Source organism: Microcaecilia unicolor, chromosome 2 (genome assembly GCF_901765095.1).
Source record: "Microcaecilia unicolor chromosome 2, aMicUni1.1, whole genome shotgun sequence".
Classification (NCBI taxonomy): Eukaryota; Metazoa; Chordata; class Amphibia; order Gymnophiona; family Siphonopidae; genus Microcaecilia; species Microcaecilia unicolor.
Genome location: NC_044032.1, coordinates 65163170 through 65188352, shown reverse-complemented (window position 1 = coordinate 65188352; position 25183 = coordinate 65163170). Strand labels below are relative to the sequence as shown.

Sequence of the window (25183 nt, the reverse complement as noted above, 5' to 3'; positions counted from 1 at the left end):
AAATTTGCTTTTTTATATTTGTATTTTGCCTATCACTAACCTACAATTCCTCCTTTAAACCCCAATCTTTAAGTTCCCAAAGCACAGAGCAAAATAGTGTTCACTTACCAGAGAAATGTCCTCTTCTCTCAGAACTTCTCAGAAAAGTTCCCAGGTCGGAAAGATAGACTTAGAAGGAGGATGAAGGAGACCTACTCCCTTCAAAAAATGAGAAACATCTGGATGAGTAGCTAAGGACTTGCCCTGAACACGTGCCTGAAAGCAAGACAAAGCCACAACTTGCACCTTGAGAGAAGCGAGTGCCAAGCCTTTATCAAAGCTATGCTGCAAAAATTCCATGAGGTGTGGAACGGAAGCCCGTAGAGGAGAAATGTTCCGATCAATGCATCATGCCTCAAAAGTTTGCCACGTCCTAATATAAATCAGAGACATCATATGACGACATGAGTGAGCATGGTTGAAATGACCTTGGATGAGTAACCCCTCCTCGTTAACCATGCCCTCTCAAGAGCCAGGCCGTAAGACAAAACTGAGCTGGGTCTGGATGAAGATTTGGCCCCTGAATGAGCACGTTGGGATTCTCCGGAAGCCAAAGGGGAGGGGCAGCTTGGAGTCTCATGAGATCTGTGTACCATGGTCTTCGAGGCCAATCTGGAGCTAATAGGATCACCTAACCTACGTGTGCCTCGATCCTCTGGATAAGCCTTCCCAGAAGAGGCCATTGAGGAAACGCATAGAGAAGGCCTGAAGGCCACGGCTGAAGAAGAGCATCTACTCCCTCCACTTTTGGATCCTTTCTGCGACTGAAGAAGCAAGGCACTTTCTCATCACGCTTCTCATGGAAACACTGGGTTTGTGAGCTCTTGGGCCACTGCCGAGGAGCGGTAGTGGCAGGCAAAACCGCCCCACACAGGGATAAGGCAGAACTCTGACAGGGCCAGCTGGACTTCACCTGCACTTGACCACCGTTCCTCAGGAGTTGAGCCCCTGAGTGCAGGTGGCCGGCAGGACTTACCAGACAGGGCAGGAACTGGAAACCAGCCGGATACACACAGGGTCTTGAATACACAGGGAGGCTAGGCAGAATACTAGACTAGGACTCTAAGACAGAAAAGGGACAGAACTGAAAGCTGCAAGCAGCCACTGAAACAGGAAAAAACACTGATAGATAAGAGACAGAACAGAAAGCTGCCAGTAAGCCACTAAACAAGAAACACAGACAACCTAGAACTAGACAGACATACAAACAAGAAACAAGACTAGGAAACAAGCAATAAAGTACAAGCAGCTTCCACAAAGACTAAACTAGAATCAGGCAAGAATACAGACTATAAACTGGACTAGGCAGAAGTGCAGCAAGCACCAACAAACCAGGGCCTTAGGCGATGCAAAGGCAAAGCAGAGAGTTTCCAAATGGCTAATAAGCCCAGCAGCAGCTGAGATTCAGCTGCAGCAATCACTAGGCAGCTACGGGTGCTGTTCAGGCACAAACAAGAAAAGCAAGTCTGGCAGCCTGGAAGATCCGGACCGGACTGGGCTGAAGTCTGGAACGTGTGACAGTTCATAGCAGCCACTGGTTCTGGCCACCAGAGGGCGAGGTGAGCACAGACAAGGAAATGGTCACAAACGTGACACTCGTTGAGATTCATGGCCAATAGGTCCATGACTGGCTGGTCCCACTGATCCACTATTGCTTGAAACACCTGCGGCCCAAGAGACCATTCTCCCGGATCCAGGATGTGACAACTGAGAAAATCCACATGGTTGTTCTCCGTCCCTGCCACGAGATGCCAAGAGGGCGGCCAGATGAAGCTCTGCCCATGCCATGAGTTTTGATTCTTCCTGTTGCAAGAGTTGACTCCTTGTTCCTCCCTATTGATTGACATATGCCACCACTGTTGCGTTGTCTGACAGAATGCGTACTGATTCGCCTTTTATCAGGAAAAGAAACGCCTCAAGAGCTAGCCAAATTGCCCTGGTTTCTAAGAGATTTGATCAATAGGGATGCCTCCTGAGGAGACCAGAGACCTTGTTCAAATCTCCCCAGGCAGTGGGCTCCCCAACCCTTGAGGTTGGCATCCATAGTTACCACCACTACTACTATTATAGCATTTCTATAGCGCTACAAGGCGTACGCAGCGTACCAAGGTGGATCCAATGACATCCCCTTGGTTAAATTGGTCGTTCGCATCCACAAAAATAAGCTGCTGCGCTCTTTCAGCCATAGAGGCAATCTCATCTGTAGGGACTCTGTTTGAGGAGACCACCAAGACAGGAGGGAAGACTGAAGAGACCTCATATGTGCCCTGGCCCAAGATACAGCCTCTATAGCTGCCGCCATAGAGACCAACACATGCAGATAGTTCTGGGTGCAGGGAACATGACTGTGCAACAAGGTATGAACCTATTTCTGCAACTTGACCTCGCGGTGTATCGAACAACACTCCAAAGTACTCCAGGGGTTGAGAAGATACCAGGGACTCTTGGCTGAATTGAACACCCAATCAAGTGACTGTAAAAACTGGACCACTTGATCTGTAGCCTGCAGACTCTCCTGGTACCACTTTGCTCAAATCAACCAGTCATCTATGTGTGAACCAAGATGCCCTCCTTCCTGAGGGCCACAGCAAAGACTAGCATAACCTTGGTAAATGTACGAGGAGCTGTGTCGAGGCCAAATGGGAGCGCATGAAACTGAAAGTACTGGCCCAGGACTGCAAACCGGAGGAAACGCTAGTGCATGAGATGAATCGGAATATGCAGATATGCCTCTGTCAGGTCCAGTGCTGTTAAAAACTCCTGGCCGGACAGCAACTATCACCGAGCAAAGGGTTTCCGAAAACTGGTAACCTTGAGGGTTCAATTGACCGCCTTGAGATCCAATATTGGGTGAAAGAGTCTTCCTTCTTTGGAACCACAAGATAAATGGAATAATGGCTTTGCCTGACCTCTGAGATAGGAACTGGACAAATAGCCTTTAGTTGCAGGAGCCTCAATAGAATGTCCCGAACTGCACCCGCCTTGATGCGAGACTGGCAGGGAGACTCTAGAAAGGTGTCTGAAAGAGGTCAAGGAAACTCTAAGACATACCCTTCTCAAATAACCTCTAACACCCGCTGATCTGTGGTAATCTGGGCCCACCTCCAATAAAACTGTGCTAACCAAGCTCCCAGAGGAATCAGAGGAGGGACCTTCACACCTTCGCTGGGCCAGATGGGCTGAGTACCGGAAAAAAGAGCTGGGGTCTCTTGCCCCCTTGGTGGATCCTCAAAGGGACTGATTTCTCTGGAAAAACTGAGACCTCTGAGTTTGAGCACCTCTACCTGACTGAAAATAGCGGAAATCTCGCCCTCGCCCACAGCTAACAGTATGACCCCGAGGAGAGGCTCTAGGTCGGTCTTCCGGAAGACGAAGGACTTCTGTATCTCCCAAACTTTGGACCAACTTGTCTAATTTGTCCCCAAACAAAAAGGTACCTTTGAAAGGAAATTTACTTAATTTGGACATTGAAGCCGCATCTGCTGACCAACCTCTCAACCAAAGAGAACAGCGAGCCACTACCCCTAAGGCCATAGATTTAGAAGAAGCTTGTAGCAAATCATACAAGATGTCTGCCAAAAAGGCCGAACCCATCTCTATTTTGGGCACCTCTGCATCTATAGAGGCTAAGTCATCGGAAGTTCTGTCCAAGACGTGGCCCACCGAAAGTACGCTCTAGCCACCAAAGAGCCACAAATGGCTGCTTGCACCGCTAAGGAAGAGACGTCAAAACTACTCTTCAACGTCAAAACTGCTCTTCAATAGGGCCTCTACTCGACGATCCTGGACATCTCGAAGAGCTGTGCCTCCATCTACTGGAACTGTATTGAGCTTAGTGACCGCCGACACTACAGCATCCACAACAGGGATCTTCAGAAGCAGCTTGTCAGCATTTGGGACTGGATAAAGACGAACCATAAACCTAACTAACCAAAAAGGAGAATTTGGAACTTCCCACTGAGCCTGAATGATGTCTCTAATGTCCTGATGCATAGGAAAAGTTTTCCCAGGTTGCCTAATACCTTTCACCAGCCGATCTACCTTACGTCCCTCCAGGGCTGTGGGCTGATCCTCTTCAAAATGCAAAGTCAAAGCCATCAAAGAGATGAGTTCCTGTACATCTTCTTTGTGGAAAATTCGAGTGACTGAGGGATCCTCACCTGGGAGTGAAGAGCCCGCCCCTGTGTCGGATGAACTGGGATCCTCTAACTGCTGATCTAACCCATCTGTCTCTTCTAGGGAGGGCATATCCAAGTCCTGGTCTGAGGCCTGATCCTCCTCTAAGCCCCAAGACCCTCTGGTCCTCTTTGCAGGAGCCACCTGTTTAGCCAGACGCAACCCAGAAGGAGAGGATGAAGTATCCACCTGCTTAAAAAAAAGGGCCTGATATATTTGCAGTACAGACTCTGGAGGGAAACCTCCCTCCTGTAACCCCATCGGGTCGGGTGCATTGCAGCCAAACGGGCAGCAGGCTGAGGCAACACAGGGGTTGGCAAAATGGCGGCCATTCCTGACAAGGCGGGAGCATTAACTGTCTGCTGCACGAGCCGCCAAAAAAGAGGAAGGAGAGGGAACCGCTCTCGGTACTACGTAAACGGAGGGAGTAGAACTGGCTACTGCAGAAGACTCTACCACAGTTAGTACATAAACGATCCAGAAGCCCTGACCCCCTGGCGGTGACAGACAGTGCACCTCCTCAGTTTCTCTGACATGGCATGGCTCTCATCACCTGCTCCCTGCTCGGTTTTCTTTTCTTTTTTTTTTTTTTTAAACTCTGACGAGACCAGCGTTCCCCGGGATTGGAACACCGGCGCACACTGGGATTCTTGCGGAGAATGTGGCTGCCTCTCCTTTGGCTGCAATGCTCTCCCACCGGAGAGATTGAGCACTCCTCAGCTCCAATAATGTTAAGCCTCCGGGGGCCACTGGAGGAATTTAGGGGGAGGGAACTGGTATCCCCCCCCCCCCCCCGGGTGCAACATCCCTGATACTGACTGAGATGTGCACAGAGCTCAGCCACTAAAATGAAAATTCTCCAGTTCCCAGAAGAAGAAGACTAGAGAACCAGTGCCTTTTTTAAAAAAATATATACATAGAGAGAGAGAGAAATAAAGAAACAAGTTCTAACAGAGACTGAAGGGCTCACCTCAGAGTTCTCAGTCTCTACCTGCTGGAAGGCGTGCATAACCCATGAGTTCCTGGGCTGGAACGCTAAGGAAACATTGTTACCATTAATTGTCATCATTTCTGCATCTTTGCAGAAGAACCTTCTTCCTTATACTTATTTGGCAAATAATGACCATTCTTCCACATTCTCACTTTTAAAGTTCCCTTATCTCAATATATTTCAGTTAGAAACAAAGAGAACTTTCTGTCATCACCATCCTGCTGTAGGAACTCTAACACATTGTAGTATCTAATGTGCCTAGATTAAAGGAGCTCAATTGGACTTAAATATGACAATTTAAAGAACTATTTCCATGGGTAAAACTGTGCATTACCTAGGGAAATAGGCTTTTGTAAAATTACCTACCCCGTATATGTGTAGTACAACTTTGCATGTATGTTTACCCACTGTAGAGAGAGGAATTCCTGGAGACAAGATTTGGAACTATGTGCATACCGATGAATTTTGAAAAGTGTGTGCTATTTTAACCAGGAAACGTATTTGCACAAGTGCAGTCAGTGTAAGTATGTTGCAGATTCTTATCCTGGGATAATTTTCAAAGTGAAAGTATGTGCATATTTTTACTGAAAATCCCAGCAAAGTCCAGAGGCTAATTGAAACCCAGTAAGAAAGGTTTAAAACTGTCTCACATATACATGTGGAGATGTGCACATGAAAAATAAAACCTCTAAACTGCTGAATTATTTCTGGCTACTTTTATATATTTCATTGTCTGGCTATTTTCTTTTTACTACCTATTTCTACCTGTATTGCTCTGTCATATCATATATTACTTTATTTTTTTTTCTATCTGAATTTGTACTTAACAAAAAACACTGAAAAAAATCCTAACTGCCTTGCTTTCTGTAAAAGTGAACAGTGCTCTCCATTTCTAACTATCAGTTCGTTGTCTATTAAAATAGACCAATCAACTTATCTACTGCGCCACTCGGTAAATGTATGCTTATCCAGTGAAGTGCCTCATTTTGATTTCTTCATCGAGGACGATATAGTGCTTCCCTAATCCTGCAGACAATAACCTCCGACTGTGTTGCTTTTAATAAAAAGTCCCCAGAGCTTACTGATCTCATGGATATTTCTTTTTATACCTCTGTATCAACAGAAGAAACAGACGTGAAAAATGTGGTGATGTATTCAGTCAGCTTTATGTCGTTCACAAACGCAAAACAATGGTTCCTTAATGAAATTCCTAAATTGTTTCCAATATTCTGATGTCCATTTTCAAACAGAACCCTTAAAAGAATTATTATAAAATGTTTTTTTCATATAATCATATTCCATTCAACCATATCATTTAAACTCCATGCTGTAGCAGCTCCCAACTGCTGTATCCAGTATTGCTGTATCACATGGCCCCTTTTGCTAAGCAGCAGTAAGCCCAATGTGGGCTTACAGCTCACTAAACAGGAAGTACCGCCTGGCAACTGCAGCAGCCCGGTGGTACTTCCCACCCCTAGCGCATCATATCCGGCGCTACAAAAATGTAGCGCCAGAGTGCACCCGGCGGTAATCGGACAGTGCCACACACTGCCTGGTTACTGCCAAGTTTAGCATGGGAGCCCTCAATGGGTGGCGGTATCGCTCACGTCTGAAATGGCCGTGCGGCAAGTGCTTTACTTGTACGGCTATTTTCTGCAGGAAAGAGAGAATTCCCTTTTACCCACTGCAGTAAAAGGAGGCGTTGGCGCACGTGAAAAACATGTGCCAATGCCAGCATAGGCCGTCTTCTGCCACAGCTTGGTAAAAGGGACTCTCAGTGAGACTTTGTAACCTGTTTACCTCCAACTGGAGATTCTTGAATTTATTCTATAAAAAAACACCTAATTTGATCAAATGCATGTGTTTATCTTAAAAAAAAAAATGCTGAACTAAGGGAGTAGTAATAGAGGCTATACCCCCGGATTCCATATAGTGCGCTTAGATTTAGGCGGCAAAATCGGCGTGGATTCTATAATACCGTACAAAACTTAATTGGCTTAATAAGCAAATGAGGACCGATAACAGCACTTAACAAGCAATAATGAGCACTAATTGGCACTGATTAGAATTTAGGTGCACAAAAGCGTATTCTGTAATAATGTGCGCTGAACTTAGGGAAATGGGCGTTTCATGGGCATTCCAAACTTTAGGCACCTAGTTATAGAATATGGCCCAGTGCGCCTAAATCTACACGCTGATTTACACCAGGTTTTCATTAGCGGAAACGGATGTTTACAGATATCGGTGCTGAAATATCAACTAAATCTAGGTGCCAATTATAGAATACGCTTAGTCAGCACTGATTTCAGTGCTGATTGTTGTGGGCACCATATATAGAATCTCCTCCTATATGTATTTGGCTCCGATGCGCCATAAGACGGATTTTGATTTTCCTGATAGTCCAACCAGCAAGGACAAATGATAATATAAATTACAAAAGCAGAATCACAAGTAGTTTCTGATTTTAATGTGTACATTTTGTTTGTTTGAGGATGCATTCATTGAGTGATACATAAAGACATCTCACAATAGCTACAATGTAAACATGGGCGATGTATAGCATTATCAGACTGCAGAGAAGTTTGCAATGAAGATTTAACAGCACAATTTCTTATATTAGGACCCCTGGAAAATGCTATACAGGGTGCTGCCTGAAATATTGGATGTAATTTAAGTATATGCCAATGTTTGCATATAATTCTAGCCACCTGAGCAGATCTGACTGAATGATGTAGAGTGTTTATGCATTTCTTCTCTGTGGGTTTGTTGCAATAAGAGCTATCTGTTGGCATATAAAGCTCTATAGTATGCTTTCTTAGCTACTGTTGAAGGGTAACCTCTAGTCTCAAATTTAATTCAACGTTGTTTAGTTTCATGTTTATATTATTCATGCATATTTGACAAATTCTGAGAAATTGGCTAATAGGTAATGAGTACTTGAACTTCCGAGGATGACAACTGGAATAATGTAAAATCATTATTGTGATCAGTGAATTTAGAGAAAACTGTAGTGTGCAGACTTTGATCTTGTTTAAAAACGTCATACATCTGAAATTTTCTCATAATCATAATGCATTTCAAATTGCAAATTATTATCCAACAAATTAAGCCATGTCAAAAACAATTATAATTGATCTACTGTAGATGACCAGATTAAAAAAATATATATCATTATGTGTAATGCAGCCATGTTTTGATATGTATCCACATCATGTGGTCTCCCCCAGAAAAGGTTTTTAAAAAATAATGTACAAATTTAGGGCCTCTTTTATCAAGCCATGCTAGCACTTCCTGCTCAGCAATTCTGACCAAGCCCATTCATTACCGCACCAGGGACCACTAGCGCAGCTTGGTAAGAGGCCCTTAGATAAAGGCTCCAAAACAGTTCTGCTTTAGTAACAAATATGATTTTAGCCATAGCCAGTTTTAAAGTTGAATGGGATCACAAGATAATTTCTGATAGAAATTATCGCCCAACTGAGCCTTAGCCTCTTCCGCATACTGTGGCATGTCACAAATTTTTAACAAAGCATGCAATATCTCTAAAGGTAGTAAAAGGTCATGAAACATAGTGGGTTAAACCAGCCAAACATATATCTGCTATTTTGGCCACCAAACTTACCCGGCGATGAGCTTGAATATTGATGGATAGCTGGTTATATCATGTGATATAACTAGCTATCTGCTAAGTGCTAACCAGCAATATTCAGCGGGAGATAGCCAGCTATCTCCCACTGAATATCACGGGATAGCTGGTTAAATACCATTTAACCAGCCAGGTGCCATTCCTGGCCAGTTAAGAGGTTTTAAATATCGTCCCTGGAAATTTTTATGGTCACAAAGCTCAAACATCTTTATAAAAAATTTGAATGGTACAGCTGTCAGTGCAACATCAGGGTATCATTCGATAAAATCAAGGAGACTTCATTTGTAATGGACAGAAGTGGAGGTTACATTGGAAAAACCATGGAAGTAAAGTATCTGTGTTAAATCCACAGAAGAGATAGTAAGCAAGATGTTAGTTATCTACCAATTTATAACAGGCAGTCTCAACTTAAAAGATTCTGGATGTCTTCTAGAACAGCACAAGTACAAATAATATGGCAGACATGCTAATGCAGATGGATAACATTATTTTCTTTTAGTTAGTCACTGAGGGCCCTTTTACTAAGCTGTGTAGGCGCCTACACGTGCCAATTTGGAACTACCGCCCAGCTATCGCCTGGCCCGGGCGGTAATTTCATTTTTACGCACATCCAGTACGCACGCCGGAAAATATATTTTATTTTCCAGCATGCAGTGCTAACTGGGTGGTGATCAGCATTCTGCACGCACTGACGATTACCGCCCAGTTAAAGTGTGAGACCTTACTTCTAAGTCAATGAGTGGCAGTAAGGTTTCAGGCCCAAAATGGATGCGCACCAATTTTCATTTTGCCGGATGTCCATTTTTGGCCAAAATAAAGGCCTTTTTTGCAGGCGCACTGAAAAATGGACATGTGTGCATTCAATACACACGTCTACAATAGCACAGGCCATTTTTCTGCGCACCTTAGTAAAAGGGCCCCTCAGGCATTTCCACTTACCCCATAACCACAGGAGTACCCTGCACTGGAATGCAGACTTCAGAGAGAATGTTCAAACACTGTTTCCAGTTGCAAGGACTCTTTTTTTTCTTTATTTACATAAATGTGTCATCAATGGACATATATTGGCATCAAAGGGTAGGTGCAGTGGCATAGCGAGGGCGGCTGACACCCGGGGCAGGTCGCCGCTGCGCACCCCTCCCCCCTTGGAGCGCATTCTTACCACTGGCGCTCCGCCCCGAGTGCACGTCGTCGCTGGGAGCTGCATCGGCTCCACTGGTTCCTTGTTCTCTCTGCCCCGGAACAGGAAGTAACCTGTTCCGGGGCAGAGAGAGCAGTGAACCAGCGGAGCCGACACCCCCCCCAGCGGCGTGCACCCGGGGTGGACTGCCCCACCGCCCCCCCTTCCTAAGCCACTGGGTAGGTGGGTCAGCTCTTCCAAGCAGTAAATGCAGGCCAGGTACAGATCAAAAGAAACATGATATTTCAGGAGCCTATAATTACATTTGCATCTTGAATAGTTCTTTCTTCAGTGCAAGTTTTATTTCATATACGCCAGCAGATGTGGTGACCTTACAATTTTCTTTTGGTTCTGTGGCCATCTGCCAAGAGTTTTGGAAATGATTCTGTTTCATACACTACAAATAAACTCTGTATTATTAAAATGAAAAGAACAGTATCCTAGCTTTCAGGTTAATAGAAATTAACCTAGAGCTAAGAACCTAGTTGTATTATGAGATTTATTTTATTTCACACCTGCTGAGTATTTATTTTGCAGTGTTGGAATGTGTAGGAAATTGGAAACAAATTAGGTGACACTGAAATTCTGTTTAGACACCTCAATCCACAGAGATCTTTCATATGGTCTTAGATGCTTGAGCCATATATAAAATAGGATGAGCTAGCTGACAGGTTTTTATATCCAGATGTATACTCTTGAAATTCCATCTAAATTCACTTCAGAAATAATAACCTTATAGGATTTTATCCAGCCTATGCAGAAGGCGCATTTTTTTTCTGTTTAAGGGTAACAAAAATAAATGTCATTGTACAACTTGGGGTCCATACTGATGAAAAGTAGTTCCCAGTTCTACTTTGAGTAGCCTAGCTCAAGCTTAACTTGCCCTTTTAAAGAAATCATTTTCAAAATAATGTGCCTGTCAGATTGCAGGTATTGCATAAGTTCACATTTGTGTGTAGAAATGGTATTTTTTAAGAGAAATAACAACAAAAGTTGCATTCCTCCCTGTGTATGTGAATATTTCTTAGGTCTGTCATGGCTGTGAAAGCAAGGAGAGGAATGAAATGTTTCCTTTATTTAAATTGAAAGGACTCAACCACAAAATTAAGAAGATTGCTTCAAAACACCTTTTATGTGGTTGCTATACCATGGTGCTCACTAATTTTTATAATTAATGGAGGAAAAAGCCTCTGTATGTCCCCGGTCACTGTTTCAGTGTTTTCTGTGACTCTCTGGGTTTGGACTCTTCATTGGCTCAAAACCCTCTGTTTTACTCATTAATTTTTTTTACTTTTGTCAAATTATACACTTCATATGCTTCATTTTATGTGTGTATCTTTGATATTATTATTCATTTAGTATATCCATCTGACGGGATCCCCTTTTGCCGTGACTTATTGCCCAGGCCCTTTAAGATGCAGCCCAGGAGCATCGCGCTACAGGTTCGTGGCCTGCTTCTCCTGGGTAATGTACATCACACTGCTTACAAGGTTGATCGCAAGTAGCATTATTCATTTATTGCAGGAGTCTCTAAGCTTACAGTACTGAGATCCGGCAGGTTAGTGACTCCCACAGTGAACTAAGGTGCAGTTAAAGCTCAACTGTTAGCACACCTTAATAACTGCTTCTAAAACCCACAGAGGTATACATAATAGAGCTGTACCGAATATTTGTATTTCATTCAGCCCTGATTAGCGCCCTGATTATATTATTTGCATTCAAATAGCGATTTACATTTGAATATGAATAATCTGGTGCATTACTGTGCTAAATCCTACTGAAATAAACACGTGATCTCTGATTTCACATGGCTTCTTTTGTTATTTGCTATATTAAAGCTCAATGCCCATTATCCAAATTCGGCCGAATAGCAAAATATGCTTTTTGGTACAGCTCTAATACATATCTTTAGTGCTGTTCAAATTTGATTACTGTAATGCTGTTTACTCAGGCCTAAAATTCTCTTATCAAAAAACTTCAAACAGCTCAGAATACTTTGTCTCATCTTGTATGTAAAGCCCCTCTATTCACCAAATCAACTTCTCTTTTAATCAAACTGCATTGGCTTCCAATAAATGCAAGAGTTACATTTAAACTATGTGTCCTTGTTTATCAAATTTTATTTGGTCTTTTACCTGATTATATGTAATACTTGTTAGAATTACGCTTATGTAATTCTCATCCGATGTCGAGAGACTATCTTCTCCATTTTCCTTATTGTAAAAATCTTTGTTACAAATCTATTCATGATGCAAGCTTCATATACCAGGGTACTAGGAAATGGAATTCCCTACCAGTGTCACTCAAATATGTTATTGACTACATGAAATTTCGTAAATTGTTGAAAGCATTTTTGTTTAGTGAATTCCTCACCACTGTTTGTGATTTATTATTCTTTTAGTTAATTTGTTATTTCAAAATGATTCATCTTACTGCTTGGATGTTTTTTCCTATCACTGTTTTGTGTTTTCGTTATAGTTCTCTCTTTGTAATTTGCTTTAAAAGTTTGATGTAAGTCACATTGAACCTGAACTTGTTTGGGATAATATGGGTACAAATGCCATAAATAAATGCACAAGAAGGAAACTTTTTCCGTTGTTAAGGAAGTTGTAGACCAGGGCTGTATGCAAATAGATCTCATACATATTCATTGGGGAAATCATGAAAACCCGATTGGGTGAGGGTCGAGGTTGGGCATATACTGTACCTGTTCTAGACCAAGGGGTTATGATTTGAGCAACTACTGAAGTAAACTGAGGAACATCAGCATCCTATGGGGGAGGTTGAGGGAAAAGGCAAAAATGATATCAAAATTAACAAAAAAAAAAGGGTCTGGGATAAGCACAGAGGATCTAGTGTTGTGAGGATAAAGTCAGAAATCAAGTGGATCCAGTTATGCTACAGCAGGAAACACAATATATAGTAGCTCTAGGCCAATCAAATTTTGCTTTTGGTTTCAGCACTGAAACTAACCGAAAATCCAGGTCTGGCCATGTTTCGGTTTCAGCTGAAAATGTACTTCCTTCTCCCCTGTGACTTCAACACGACCATTCACCCCAAGTGCCACCTCCCACCATCCGAAGGCCTTCCTGCTCCCACCAGTGCTGCAGTCAAAATGACAGCTGTGGACTGTTCTGAGACTTTGCAGCAGCCATTTTGACTGCTGGAGCTGGTAGGGGCAAGACAACTGGGATTGCTCTTGTCTCGAAGAGGCCACTAGACCACCAGGGCTTCTAGAGGTAGGCCCAGTGAAGGCCTATGGGTGGTGGTGTGGTGCAGTTTGTGGTCAGAGGGGTGTATGATATGGGGGATCCGTTCTCTGCTGCAGTTTGGGGTGGGTGGGGTGGTTAGCCTGGGAGGGCCCCATTCTCTGCTGGAGGGTTTACCTGAGAGGACCCATTCTCAACTGGAACTGCAAATTTTGGCTGTAAATTCAGTTTTGGTCTAAACCAAGAATCCCGATTTTGGTCACCCTCGAGACCAGAAGGATCTTACAACCCTCATCTACTATACTTCTATTTTTGAATACCCCCTGTCCTCTTGATTTCAGTTATCAGGGGAACAGTCTTTAATCTGAGAATACAGATCCCATTGTGTGTGCACCCCTGAGTTTGGTTTGATGTTTTTTTTTTGTTATCATTTGGTGTTTGGGTTAAGCATGGCCATAATAGGGACAGCTTTCAAATAATGCACATAAATGTGAAGTTTGCAGGCACCTTTTACCCTCAGACATTGCATCAAGGAGAAAAATGTCTTTTGGAAAATTGATTTTGGAAAAGTATACACACAAATCTGTCCCTGCTGTTTTTCAATGACATTTTATTCATATACTTCTAGAAATCCAAAAATATGCATGTAAGTGCCCTCTGCACCCTAAACTCACTGCTGAGAATGCCTTCCCAATAACACATTACACACATTGGGCTTTTGAAAATTGTCTGTTTCTACACATAAAACCCTCTATTTTGCATGGAAATGCCTTTGAAAATTCCCTTTATCACTTATTTCCAATCCAGTGACATAAAATAATAAAATAAGTGTTTCAGTGGTTCCAGCCTAAATTCTTCAGATGGCTTTTATTTCAAATAGGAACAGTATAAAGTTATTTTCTGGGCTTTTAATATAATTTATAGTACTATATTTAATGCCATATTGTGAGGTAATGTCTTAAAATGAGAAAAAAATGGTGGAATAATTTGAGTATTGTGACTGGAAACTTGGAAACTTATCTGGCATTGAAGTTCAGGTTTAAAAATTCCAGACCACGTTATATTCTTTAAGCTACCAGGCTGAACTGATTGCGAAATGTAGAGGATTTAAGGTTTAAAGGTACTTGATATCTGTCACAAAGCTCATTTCCATATATCACTGAAACTACACCTTAATATTCAAGTCTCAAGCACAGTTTCTTATTTTAAGAAAGTCAAATATGTGTGAAATTAATGCTAAAGAGTTGCCAACAGTCTTTCTGGGAAAGAATAGATTTTGTATTATATCCTCAGCAAAATATTAGCTTAAATTCATTTGCAGAGGAACTGTTTAGATATTAGCATGCATCAAAAATCTGTGGATACTCTGTCGTTTCTGGTTGCAAAATGCAGAGAGGGTCCCAGCGTTGAAAACCTAACTTACACGTAGACATCAGTACACAGCATATTATTATTATGTAATGGTATAAAGCTGTGTGCTGAAGTCTACCATACCACCAGAACAACAACAACAAAAATACTGCCAGCTCTGAGGCATCATTTAAGAAGGGCACCCATTTCAACTCAACAGACCCAATAGCATTCTGCATTGCCCCCCCTCCCCCTGACATGACCTGACCTGACCCCAACAAGGTAACTGAAAGGTAGCTAACACTTCCCCCAAAGTCCTGGTAATCTATCGACCCTTGACCCACCCACCCTGCCCCATTCCTCTGATCACAACATTTAAAAAGAACCAAGCATCCCTGGTAGTCTAGTGTACTTCCCCTCCCCTACCTCTCCCCCTAGACTATGCACCTCAATGACTGGACAGGCAGGAGTGATGCCCACTTGCTCCTGCCTCCAGCGTTACCGTAATCCAAAATGGCAGTTCCTGACCCCTAGCACTGATTGCAGTGACCCCTAGAGGTGAATTGCAACACACCTCTAGGGGTCAGGTGTTGCCATTTTGTATCATAGCAGTTCTGGAGGCAGTAGCAAATAGGTATTTTTTTCTCGCTAATTTTGTGGTAGAATACTTGTTCGGCTGGCCTCTACCATGTGGTTTGCTGCATTGGCCCCTTACACTGTAAGCCTCCTGGGCACAGGAAAATATCTGTAGTACCTGACATTAAAAAAAAAAAATCTTTCCGAGTTTTATATGTGTAGCAATGTTCTCCCCAATCTCCCCAGAAATTTTTCCAGCTAAGTTGCATGAAGGACTATTCAAGGGAGTACACTGTAGTATTATAAAATATTCTGCTAAGTTAGCTGGCCAGTCTATAAAATTAGGTGGTTATCATGCATTAGCTTGTATTTTAGTCCTTTGCAGCTGGGGAAGTGCAGGTTGAGAAATTTGCGGGATGATTTTGTGGTGTTTCTGGGAGGTAGGTCCACAAGGTTTAACATGTAGATTGGCGCGTCTGCATGGATTATTTTGTGTACCAGTGTGCAGATCTTGAATGCAATACGTTCCTTAAGTGGGAGCCAGTGGAGTTTCTCTCTTAAGGGTTTTGCGCTTTCATATTTAGTTTTTCCAAATATGAGTCTGGCCACAGTATTCTGGGCAGTTTGGAGTTTCTTGATGTTCTCCTCTTTGCAGCCTGCGTACAGTGCATTCAAACAGAACCTGCTTTATTCCTTTTATGAAATGTCACTGTCCGATTCCAAACAAAGTGGTACCAGGAGTGTATTCCATAACTGTGGTCAGCAACTTCTAAAAGCTTTAAATGTTACTTTCAATGATGGAACAACAAGTTAGCCATGTTGTGACAATTTTAATGGACTAATGTAGATATGCTGTGATTTCTTTTTCTTTCTTTGTAGATAGATGTTTTTATAATTTATCCTTCATGTTAAAAGTGTAGAGTATGTTGTGTTTGAAACAAACTTCTACTTTTCTACATTCTGAACTGTATATTGTAGATAGAATGTGAAGACTTGTGGCTAATATGTGTCAAATCATTTCCATTGATAAAGTTGAATCTTAAGTAACGACTTATTTTTCTTGAAACACCAAAACCATAGAATGAAGTGCATCTTAATTTAATCCAGATGTGATTAAGAGGCTTGTTTTCAAAGAACATAGGCTTACACAGTTACATAGAAACCTATGAAACTTTGTAAGTCTATGTGCTTTGAAAATATGCTTCTAAGTATCCTACACTTCCCTTTGTTTATAATGATTCTTGTGGACTGCAATGAGCTAGGACCAGCCTCAGCAGTCCTCAGCCAGACCCGTCTCCACAGTGAAGATAGAGGAGGAGGGCTACAATAAGAATTATTAAAAAATGTGATCAGATGCTAATTTTTGAGACCACGTGAGTTATTTCTTCAGATGTCAAAAATGTGTGTAATATATATATCTAGAAATCACTGCCATCGTTTTTGTTTGTTTAGGGTTTTTTTTCAGCTGAAATATTTAGGTGAATGTCACCATACAGCAGAGGTTCCCAAACTTTTTCGGTTCACAGCACCCTTAGTGTCCGAGAATTTTTCGTGCCCCCCCCCCCCCCCCCCGGCCACATAGGTCTCCACCCCCCACATTTCTCTACTGCTCCTCCCTCCCGCATTTTTTCCACTGCTCACCTTCACCTGGAGTAGCCCTGAGGAGCCTCCTCTGCCCCCCTTTGTCGCCATCTTCCCCTTTTCCTGTCCCAATGTTCTTCCTTGCCCAGCATTTTTTCTTTGTCCTTGTCTCTCCCCATATTCAGCTTCTCCCCTTCTTTTTTCTCTTTTTTCCCTTCTTCCCGTACTATCTTGCCCTGCCCACCCTACCCCACTTGAGTGCCACGTCTCTTCCTCTCTCTTCCAGGCCTGCCCACCCCCTGAACAGTCTGACTTCTCTCCCCTTCAACCTTCCTCCGCCAATCAAGTCTCTCTTCCCCATTCCCAGTGAGCCCTGCATCTCTCCCTCTCACCAACTCTCCTCCGTAGCCCCAGTCCCCTGTACCTCTCCAGCAGCGGCGATGATTAAGAAAGTTTTCCGTCAGCATCGTGGCCTCTTCTCAGGCAGCCTACGCGATAACAAGAAGGTACATCAAAGGCGGAATGCTCCAGAGAAGAGGGCAGCTCCGACGTTTGTGGAAAACTGTCTCAATCGCCGCTACCAGAGAGGTACAGGGGCCTGGGGCTACAGAGGAGAGCCAGGAGAAGGAGAGATGCAGGACTCACGGGGCACTGGGAAGGGAAGAGAAAAAGAGACATAGTAACATAGTAAATGACGGCAGATGAAGACCTGAACGGTCCATCCAGTCTGCCCAACAAGATAAACTCATTTACATGGTATGTGATACTTTATACCCGAGTTTGATTTGTCCTTGCCATTCTCAGGGCACAGACTGTAGAAGTCTGCCCAGAACTATTCTTTTATTAAAAGTTCTGAAGATTCTGGAATCCTAAAGAGTTACAAGATTCCAGAATCCCAATTAGTAGCAACATTCCATGTAGAACCCCAAACAGTAACATAGTAAATGACGGCACATAAAGACCTGAGCGGTCCATCCAGTCTGCCCAACAAGATAAACTCATTTTACTTGGTTATGTGATACTTTATACCCGAGTTTGATTTGTCCTTGCCATTCTCAGGCTGTCCAGTACTGTTCCTGTACTAAAAGTTCTGAAGATTCTGGAATCCTAAAGAGTTACAAGCTTCCGGAATTCCAATTAGTAGCAACATAATGAGGGAGCGGCAGCGGTTCGGGTGGTGATAGGAGGGAGTTCAGGATTTGCCCCGGCACACAGTTTGGGAACCACTGCCATACTTTATTTTGTATTAATGTTTCCTGGGTTTCTTACAGGGGAGTTGAATGTCAGAGTTCCAGGAAATCTCAAATGTGCTTAGGAAGGCTTTTGGGCCAAGTACACAGGAGCAAATCTGTGTTGAAATTAATTCCGTACTACAAATGAAAGCTGCAAGCTTTCCCTTAAGAGATTCTCTTTATTCTTTTGTATTTAGGTGACAGAAAAAGATAAGTGTCAAGACATAGGCTGTGGAGAAGGAACTAAAGGACTCTGTAAAAGTCCAACCCTTGGAAATGGTTTTATGAAGTACAGGAGCCGGTCTCAAGGTAAGCAGCCTTACTATGACATAGATGTGAAAAACCCATCTTCCAGAGGAAATATGTTGAGTATGAAAATTAATCAAGCACAACAGCCTTGGCTTTCTTCACAAGACCCTTGTATGTTGGGCTTGATTGGAGATCTAGGATTATGCAATGGCTACATTTACCCTGGCATCTTATTTTGTGGGTTAATGACACTAAACTTCTAAGCTAGTGGAAAGAATAAATCTCCTAGGAAGGAATGCTTTAATACATTTTGGTTTTATGTAAATATCCCTTATTAGTAAAACTTATAGTTGGGTTGATGAATCTCATGAGAGTCTTCATGTTCACAAAATTATTCATGCAGACACCCCAATCTACATACTAAACCTCGTAGACCTACCTCCCAGAAACGCCACAAGATCATCCCGTAAATTTCTCAACCTGCACTACCCCAGCTGCAAAGGACTTAAATACAAGATGATGCACGCCACTACCTTCTCTTACAAGAGAACGCAGATATGGAATGCATTACCCACAGACCTGAAAGCAATCAAAGAAACATCTATCTTCCGAAAATCGCTGAAAACATTCTTCTTCAACAAGGCCTACAATGAGAACCTAGTACCTCACTAAGTCCACTCAACTATGAACGCACACCTTCTATAATTACCCTAACAACTCCCTTCCTTTCTCCCTCCCTCACCCTTCCTTAATCGCTACACATTACTAACTGTGTCCGATATCCTGTTATGACAATGTTATGAAATCTATGTAAGCCACATTGAGCCTGCAAATAGGTGGGGGAATGTGGGATACAAATGCAATAAATAATAAATAATGTTACTGTCCTCACTCTCTTTTAGGATACAAGCTAGTTGCTCTTGATAGTTTTTGGGGGGATTTAGTTCCCATCTTTTCAAATAGTAGCTCAAGGCAAGTTAACATTCAGGTATAGTAGTTAATATCCTGTCCCTGGAGTGCTTATAATCTAAGTCTGTACCTGAGAAGTTGGAGGGTTAAGTGACTTGCCAGGATCACAAAGAGCAGCATTGGGATTTGAACCAGGCAACCTTGGTTCTTCACCTGCACCATTAGGCTACTCTTTCACTTCAGCTTGGCATTACATTGTTTAAAAACTCAACAAATATTTAGCAATAGATGAAATCTTACACAGCTGTACAGTCTCATAGGCTGTTAATATTATTTTGGTTTTTAAATATTCTAGTTTTTGCAGAATCCAAGAAACTAGTAATAAACGAGTAATGCCCCTTTGCTTCTAACTTAGGGGTCCTTTTATCAAGCTGTGATAAAAAAGGCCCTGCGGTAGCTGATTTTGCCACCTATCAGGACCCTTTTTACCTCAGTGGGTAAAAAGCCCATAAAAAAGACATGGCCATATATGGTAAGATTATTCTTACTGTGTGGAGAGGGGAAAGCATTTACTGCCACCCATTGAGGTGGCAGTAATAAGGGTTCCCACAGTAATCCAGCGGTAACCGGGCAGTGCCAGGTTAGCACCGTGCTAGAAATTAGAGAATAATTTTCTTTAGCGCCAGAAATGGAGCACATTCGAGGTGAAACTACCGCTGGTGGTTGTGTTGAGCCCAATAGTGTTTCTAGGATGGGCGGGACAAATTGCTTGTTCTTTTGGCCGCTGTTGGTGACAGGGTGCTGGGCTCGATGGAGCCTTGGTCTGTCCCAGCATGGTGATGCTTATGTACTTATGTCCTAACCTTAGCAACCAGTCCTTTAAGTTTCATTTTAACCATTTTCTTCATTTTGTTATAGTCACCCTTTCAAAAATTAAATGCAGCTACAGTAGATTTCCTTTGCGATTTCATCCCAAACAGTAGCTCAAACCTGATCATGTTATGATCACTGTTTCTTAGGGGACCCAACACCACCACCTCTCGCACTATGCCCTGCACTCCACCAAGGACCAGATTCAAAATGGCTCCCTCTCTCATCAGTTCCTGGACCAGTTGCTCCAAGAAGCAGTCGTTTATTACATCTAGAAATTTTATCTCCCTGGCACTCCGTGATGTAACATTTATCCAATCAATATTGGGGTAATTGAAATCACCCATTATTACAGCATTGCCCAGTTTGCCAGCTTTCCTAATCTCTGTAAACATTTCATCTGTCTGTTCATTCTTTCCTGGTGGACAATAGTACAGCCTTACAAGAATACTCCTTCCCTTCATATATGGAATTTCTATCCATAATGATTCCATGCTGCTATCTTTCATGTGAATGTTTATTTTATTTGACTCAATTCCCTTTTTTTAACATGTAGCGCAATTCCCCCCCCCCCCCCCCCCTTTCATTTTGATCCTCTCTATCATTGCGATACAATTTGTACCCTGTTAACACAGTATCCCATTGATTGTCCTATTTCCACCAACCCTGGATGTGGTCCCATCGGCCAGGACCCACATGCAGATCCTGTTCCAAATTTTATTTTTAAATCCCTACTTATGTGGTCAACCCCTGGAAGTATTCTGAAGACTTTTCTATAAAGCGCAGTGTGTACTCTACTACAGCCTTGGTTTCTAAGACTCTGACTTTGAGCTGAAATAGTATCCAAAACATCTAAATGTTACTTTACTTAATACTTAAATTTTACTTTTGTTTTATCAAGTGAATCCATATGTCCTGTAACAGATTTCTAACCTTATAACAGCCTTCCATATTTCCTCTAAGGTAGAACTGTGTGTCATAGGCAATACCACAATCTGTAGTCCTCCTGCCGCTATAGCGCACTATAGCAGCATATTATTTGCTATCACACTGCTTCTACATTGAGGAATGGTCTTTTTAAAGGCCTTTTCAAGTCCATTCTACATAACGTGCTACCAAGGACAAACATGACATCAACATCTGTATTAAGTGTCCTGATGCAGGCACGTAAGTGCCAAAACATGGTACCATGTCGAGTCTGATCTAATAAACATCTATAATTTTACTTTGGTGTCCTGAGTCTACTTTTGGAAAGCCTGATCCAGTTCCCACTCCTTGTTCTTTGACTCTACAAAGGGTTTGCACCAGCTCCAATTGATTCAGAATGCTGCAGCAAGACTAATAGAAGGTTGTAAATGATGTGACCACATCACACCATTTTTGCATAAACATCACTTGCTACCAGTACAGAGCCAGATTTAAAACTCTATGTTTAACCTTCAAGGCGCTTAAAGGAAATGGCCCAGAGTACTTGAAGAACAAGATCTCCCTCTACACACCTCCAAGGTCCCTAAGGTCCTCCCAAGAAGTTTCCCTAACCACACCCTCTCCAAAGGACATCACACGATGTGATACCTGCAAGTGAGCCTTCTCCAGAGTAGCCCCCATTCTATGGGATGCACTCCCTGAAAGGCTTCACTTAAAACAAAACTATCTCTACTTCAGGATGCAAGTGAAAGCTTGGTTCTTCAACCAGGCCTTTAACAGAAGAAGTAAATGACACCGGCTGCACATACTATAGCAGGACATGTTTATCCATCTTACCAAGCTAAGATAATGTTCAAACAACTTTCTTTCTGATAAGGCCCTGTTTAGAGTACTGTGTGCAATTCTGTAGACCATATCTAGGGAAGATATAAACAGGATGGAGTCGGTCTAGAGGGTGCTATGAAAATGGTAAGTGGTCTTGGACATAAAACATATAGGGACAGGTTTATGAACCTCATCATATATACGCTTGTTCTGATCTAAAAGTACATCCTGCTTACTTAATCACTACAGACTGCTCGGAAAGTAAATTACTGCATTCTTTTGGATTCGTATTGGGTAAATGAGACTTTTACTAGAGGTTCACTTCAAACGGAGAGTGTATAAGTCATTATTGTTTTAGATACACAATGATTAAGAAATATACACAATGATTAAGAAATATATATATATATATATATATATATATATATATATATATACACACACACACACATACACCACTGGTCATGGATTACCACATTTAGGCACTTGTCATCAGCTGAGAAGCCCGTTCAGCAAAAACCTGAAATCTTATGACCAGGAACAATGGTCCTTCTGTGCGATACGTCTATCCACAGATGAGCTTTTGATTTTGCTGTCAAAAGCTTCCCTTTTTATTAAGCTAAAACTCAATTTTCAGAGCCAAGGAAAATAGAATGCAGCCACATTCTCTTGGTTCAGGTAAACAAACCATTGGCCAGGTGGCTTATCTCTTGAACCTTAAACATGCTCTACCTCCCTCCTGCACAAACCAAATTAATCAGAAACGTGCTTTATCTTCCACATTCCAACTTGTTTTTGCATTTACAAGAAAAAGTTACTTTTGGTCAAAAACAGAAACTTCAGCGTGTACTGTCGGTCAAAGCAGAGTTGAAAAGCAGTCCTTAAAATCTTTCTGTTACAATGCTGGAAGAGAGGGGGGACAGAGAAGATACGATAGAGATGTTTAAATATCTCAGGGGCATTAATGTAGAAGCAGTGAGCCTTTTTCAAATGAAGGAAAACTCTGGAATGAAGGGGCATACGATGAAGCTAAGAGGAAATAGGCTTTGGAGGAATCTAAGAAAGTATTCATTCATGGAAAGGGTGGGGAAGTGTGGAATAGCCTCTCAGTGGCAGTCGTGGAGATGAGGATTATGTCAGAATTTAAGAAACCGTGGGACAGGCACATGGGATCTCTTAGGAAAAGGAAGAGTTAGCGGTTATGGAGGATGGGCAGACTGGATGGGCCATTTGGCCTTTATCTGCCATCATGTTTCTGTGTTTAAACTAGTCCCTTATTTTCTTACTCTGTTACTCTACCTTATTTACCTCAATGTTCCATCTTTGCTTACACCCTATGCTGTCTATTAAAATGTTTTATTGTATATTGTGTTGACATTGTAATATAGCATACTATGCAATACTTTGTATTGTTGTTTGATTTATTTTTGCTATACACCGCCTTTGAGTGAATTCTTTCAAAACAGTGGTAAATAAAGCTTAATAAGTAAATTAATTAAGCTCTGGAATTCATTGCCAGACAATGTGGTAAATGCTGTTAGTGTAGCAAGGTTTAAAAAAGGCTTGGAAAAATTCTTGGAAGAAGAGTTCATAAACTATTAAGATGGACTTCGGGAAAATCTACCATTTATTCTTGGAATGTGCAGCATGGAATCCACGGGTGTAGCCATGGGTGGGCTTGGGAGAACCTAGACCCATCCACTTTCACCTCAGACCCACCCAGCAGTGGCACACTTCCCCAAGACTCTGCAGCCCACAGTCTTCCTTCAGAAAATCGTGGCTGGCAGTGGTACAATATTGATACCAGCACTGTGCGCATGCTCAGTTCATGTGGAAAAATTGAGCATTTGCAGAGTGCTGGTGTTGGCAGCTCAGAGCGCTGCCGCGGACTGCCACGATGTTCTGAAGAAGGTTAGTGAGCTACTGAGTCTTCGGCTGGTGGAGCTTGGTGATCCCTGCCAGCTAAGGTATAAAGGGGGGGGGGGGGGGGAGTGAGAAAGCAAAGCGAGAAGTGAGGCAGGGAGGAGAGAGGAAGTGCATACCCATCCAACCTACCGGTTGGCTCATGCAAAAATGTTCCAGCTATGCTACTGGAATCTCTTCACTCTTTTGGGATTCTGCCAGGTACTTTTGATCTGGTTTGGCCACTGTTGGAAAAAGGATACTGGGCTTAATGGACCTTTGTTATGTTCAAGTACAGCAATGCTTAGAGTATAAGCATACTTTCCAAATCCCACAGATTTCTCATCTGTCAGATGCATCAATTGTCAAAGGATTTATCCTCCCTGCAATGACAGAAGGAAGTAAATCCATTCTGGCTCAACTGTGGGAAAATGGAAAGAAAAAAAATATGTTTTGCTTGGTGTCTCTGCAATGAACTTAATTCCTTGTGCTCTGAAATACTGGGGATCCTGAAGAGGCTGTGCAGAAGTTCAATATATATTATGATGGGACATATTTCTTAGATTACAGATAGACACTTTACGTATTTTTGAGCATGCATGGACTTCTTTCTGCTATTGCAGGGCAGTTATGTTGTGGACACAGACTAAAACATTGCCTTGTGAAATTCAACTATATAAATCAACTCTTTAAAAGCATGAACCAATAAAGAGCACCTGAGTATGAAGGATAAAATGTTTATGATAGATTAGATTGCATTCAGATTTTTTAAAGCGTTTACCAGAAGCCTACAGTATGTATTTCTGATGCTATCTATGTAATTCTATACCTTAGTGAGAGAAAATACTGCTTGCAGGAAGCACACTTAATTCCTCCAGCATTGCTGGAATCTTTTTTGTGATAGATTTCCTGAAGTAAATAATGTCTGTCTGAGTGAAGGTAATCACATAGCCAGGGCCATAAACTAAAGCTGTGAAGGTTGCATTTTCATTGTGAGCTGGGGGCAATAACAGTAATCACAGATTTTGTCTTTTGTTGAAGTAATCCCAATGCTTTATTGGGGAAATGAAAGTATGAATTGAAATAGAACAAATTCTGCTTCAGAAAGCCTTCAAGGGCCTACAGAGCATACCATACCTGAAAGTGAATGGGAAACAGAAAGAGAGAGACCATACATTAAAAATACTGTACTCTGAAGTGGGACCCTAGACTTGTATTCATATGTTCTTATAGCTACCCAAATGTATCATGCTATTTTCCTTTAAATATATTTTTAGTTACAGTATCCCTTAATATAGTGGTGCTGTAGTTTTGTATTTATATATTTTTTTAGTGTGTATTGCAAAAATATGCAAAATATACAATGAACCTGATCTTTTGGTAGAGCAAATAAATTGTGTGTGCCATCACATTTTAGTTTTAGAAGTAATCATGAAAAGTTCTTTACCAAACCCTATTGTCCAAGAAATGAACCTGTTGCATGGATGGTACTGTCAGTATTTGAATATATGAAAAGCACTT

At 42.0% G+C, this 25183-nt stretch overlaps 1 protein-coding gene across 1 annotated transcript in view; it reads left to right on the top strand.

Moving 5' to 3' along the window:
- Nucleotides 1-25183, top strand: part of PDZD2 (PDZ domain containing 2) — a 307044-nt gene that overhangs the window by 114406 nt on the left and 167455 nt on the right. Inside the window, exon 5 of the mRNA XM_030193000.1 lies at nt 18178-18289. Coding sequence (XP_030048860.1) covers nt 18178-18289 — 112 coding nt within the window. The remainder of the gene's footprint in view (nt 1-18177; nt 18290-25183) is intronic.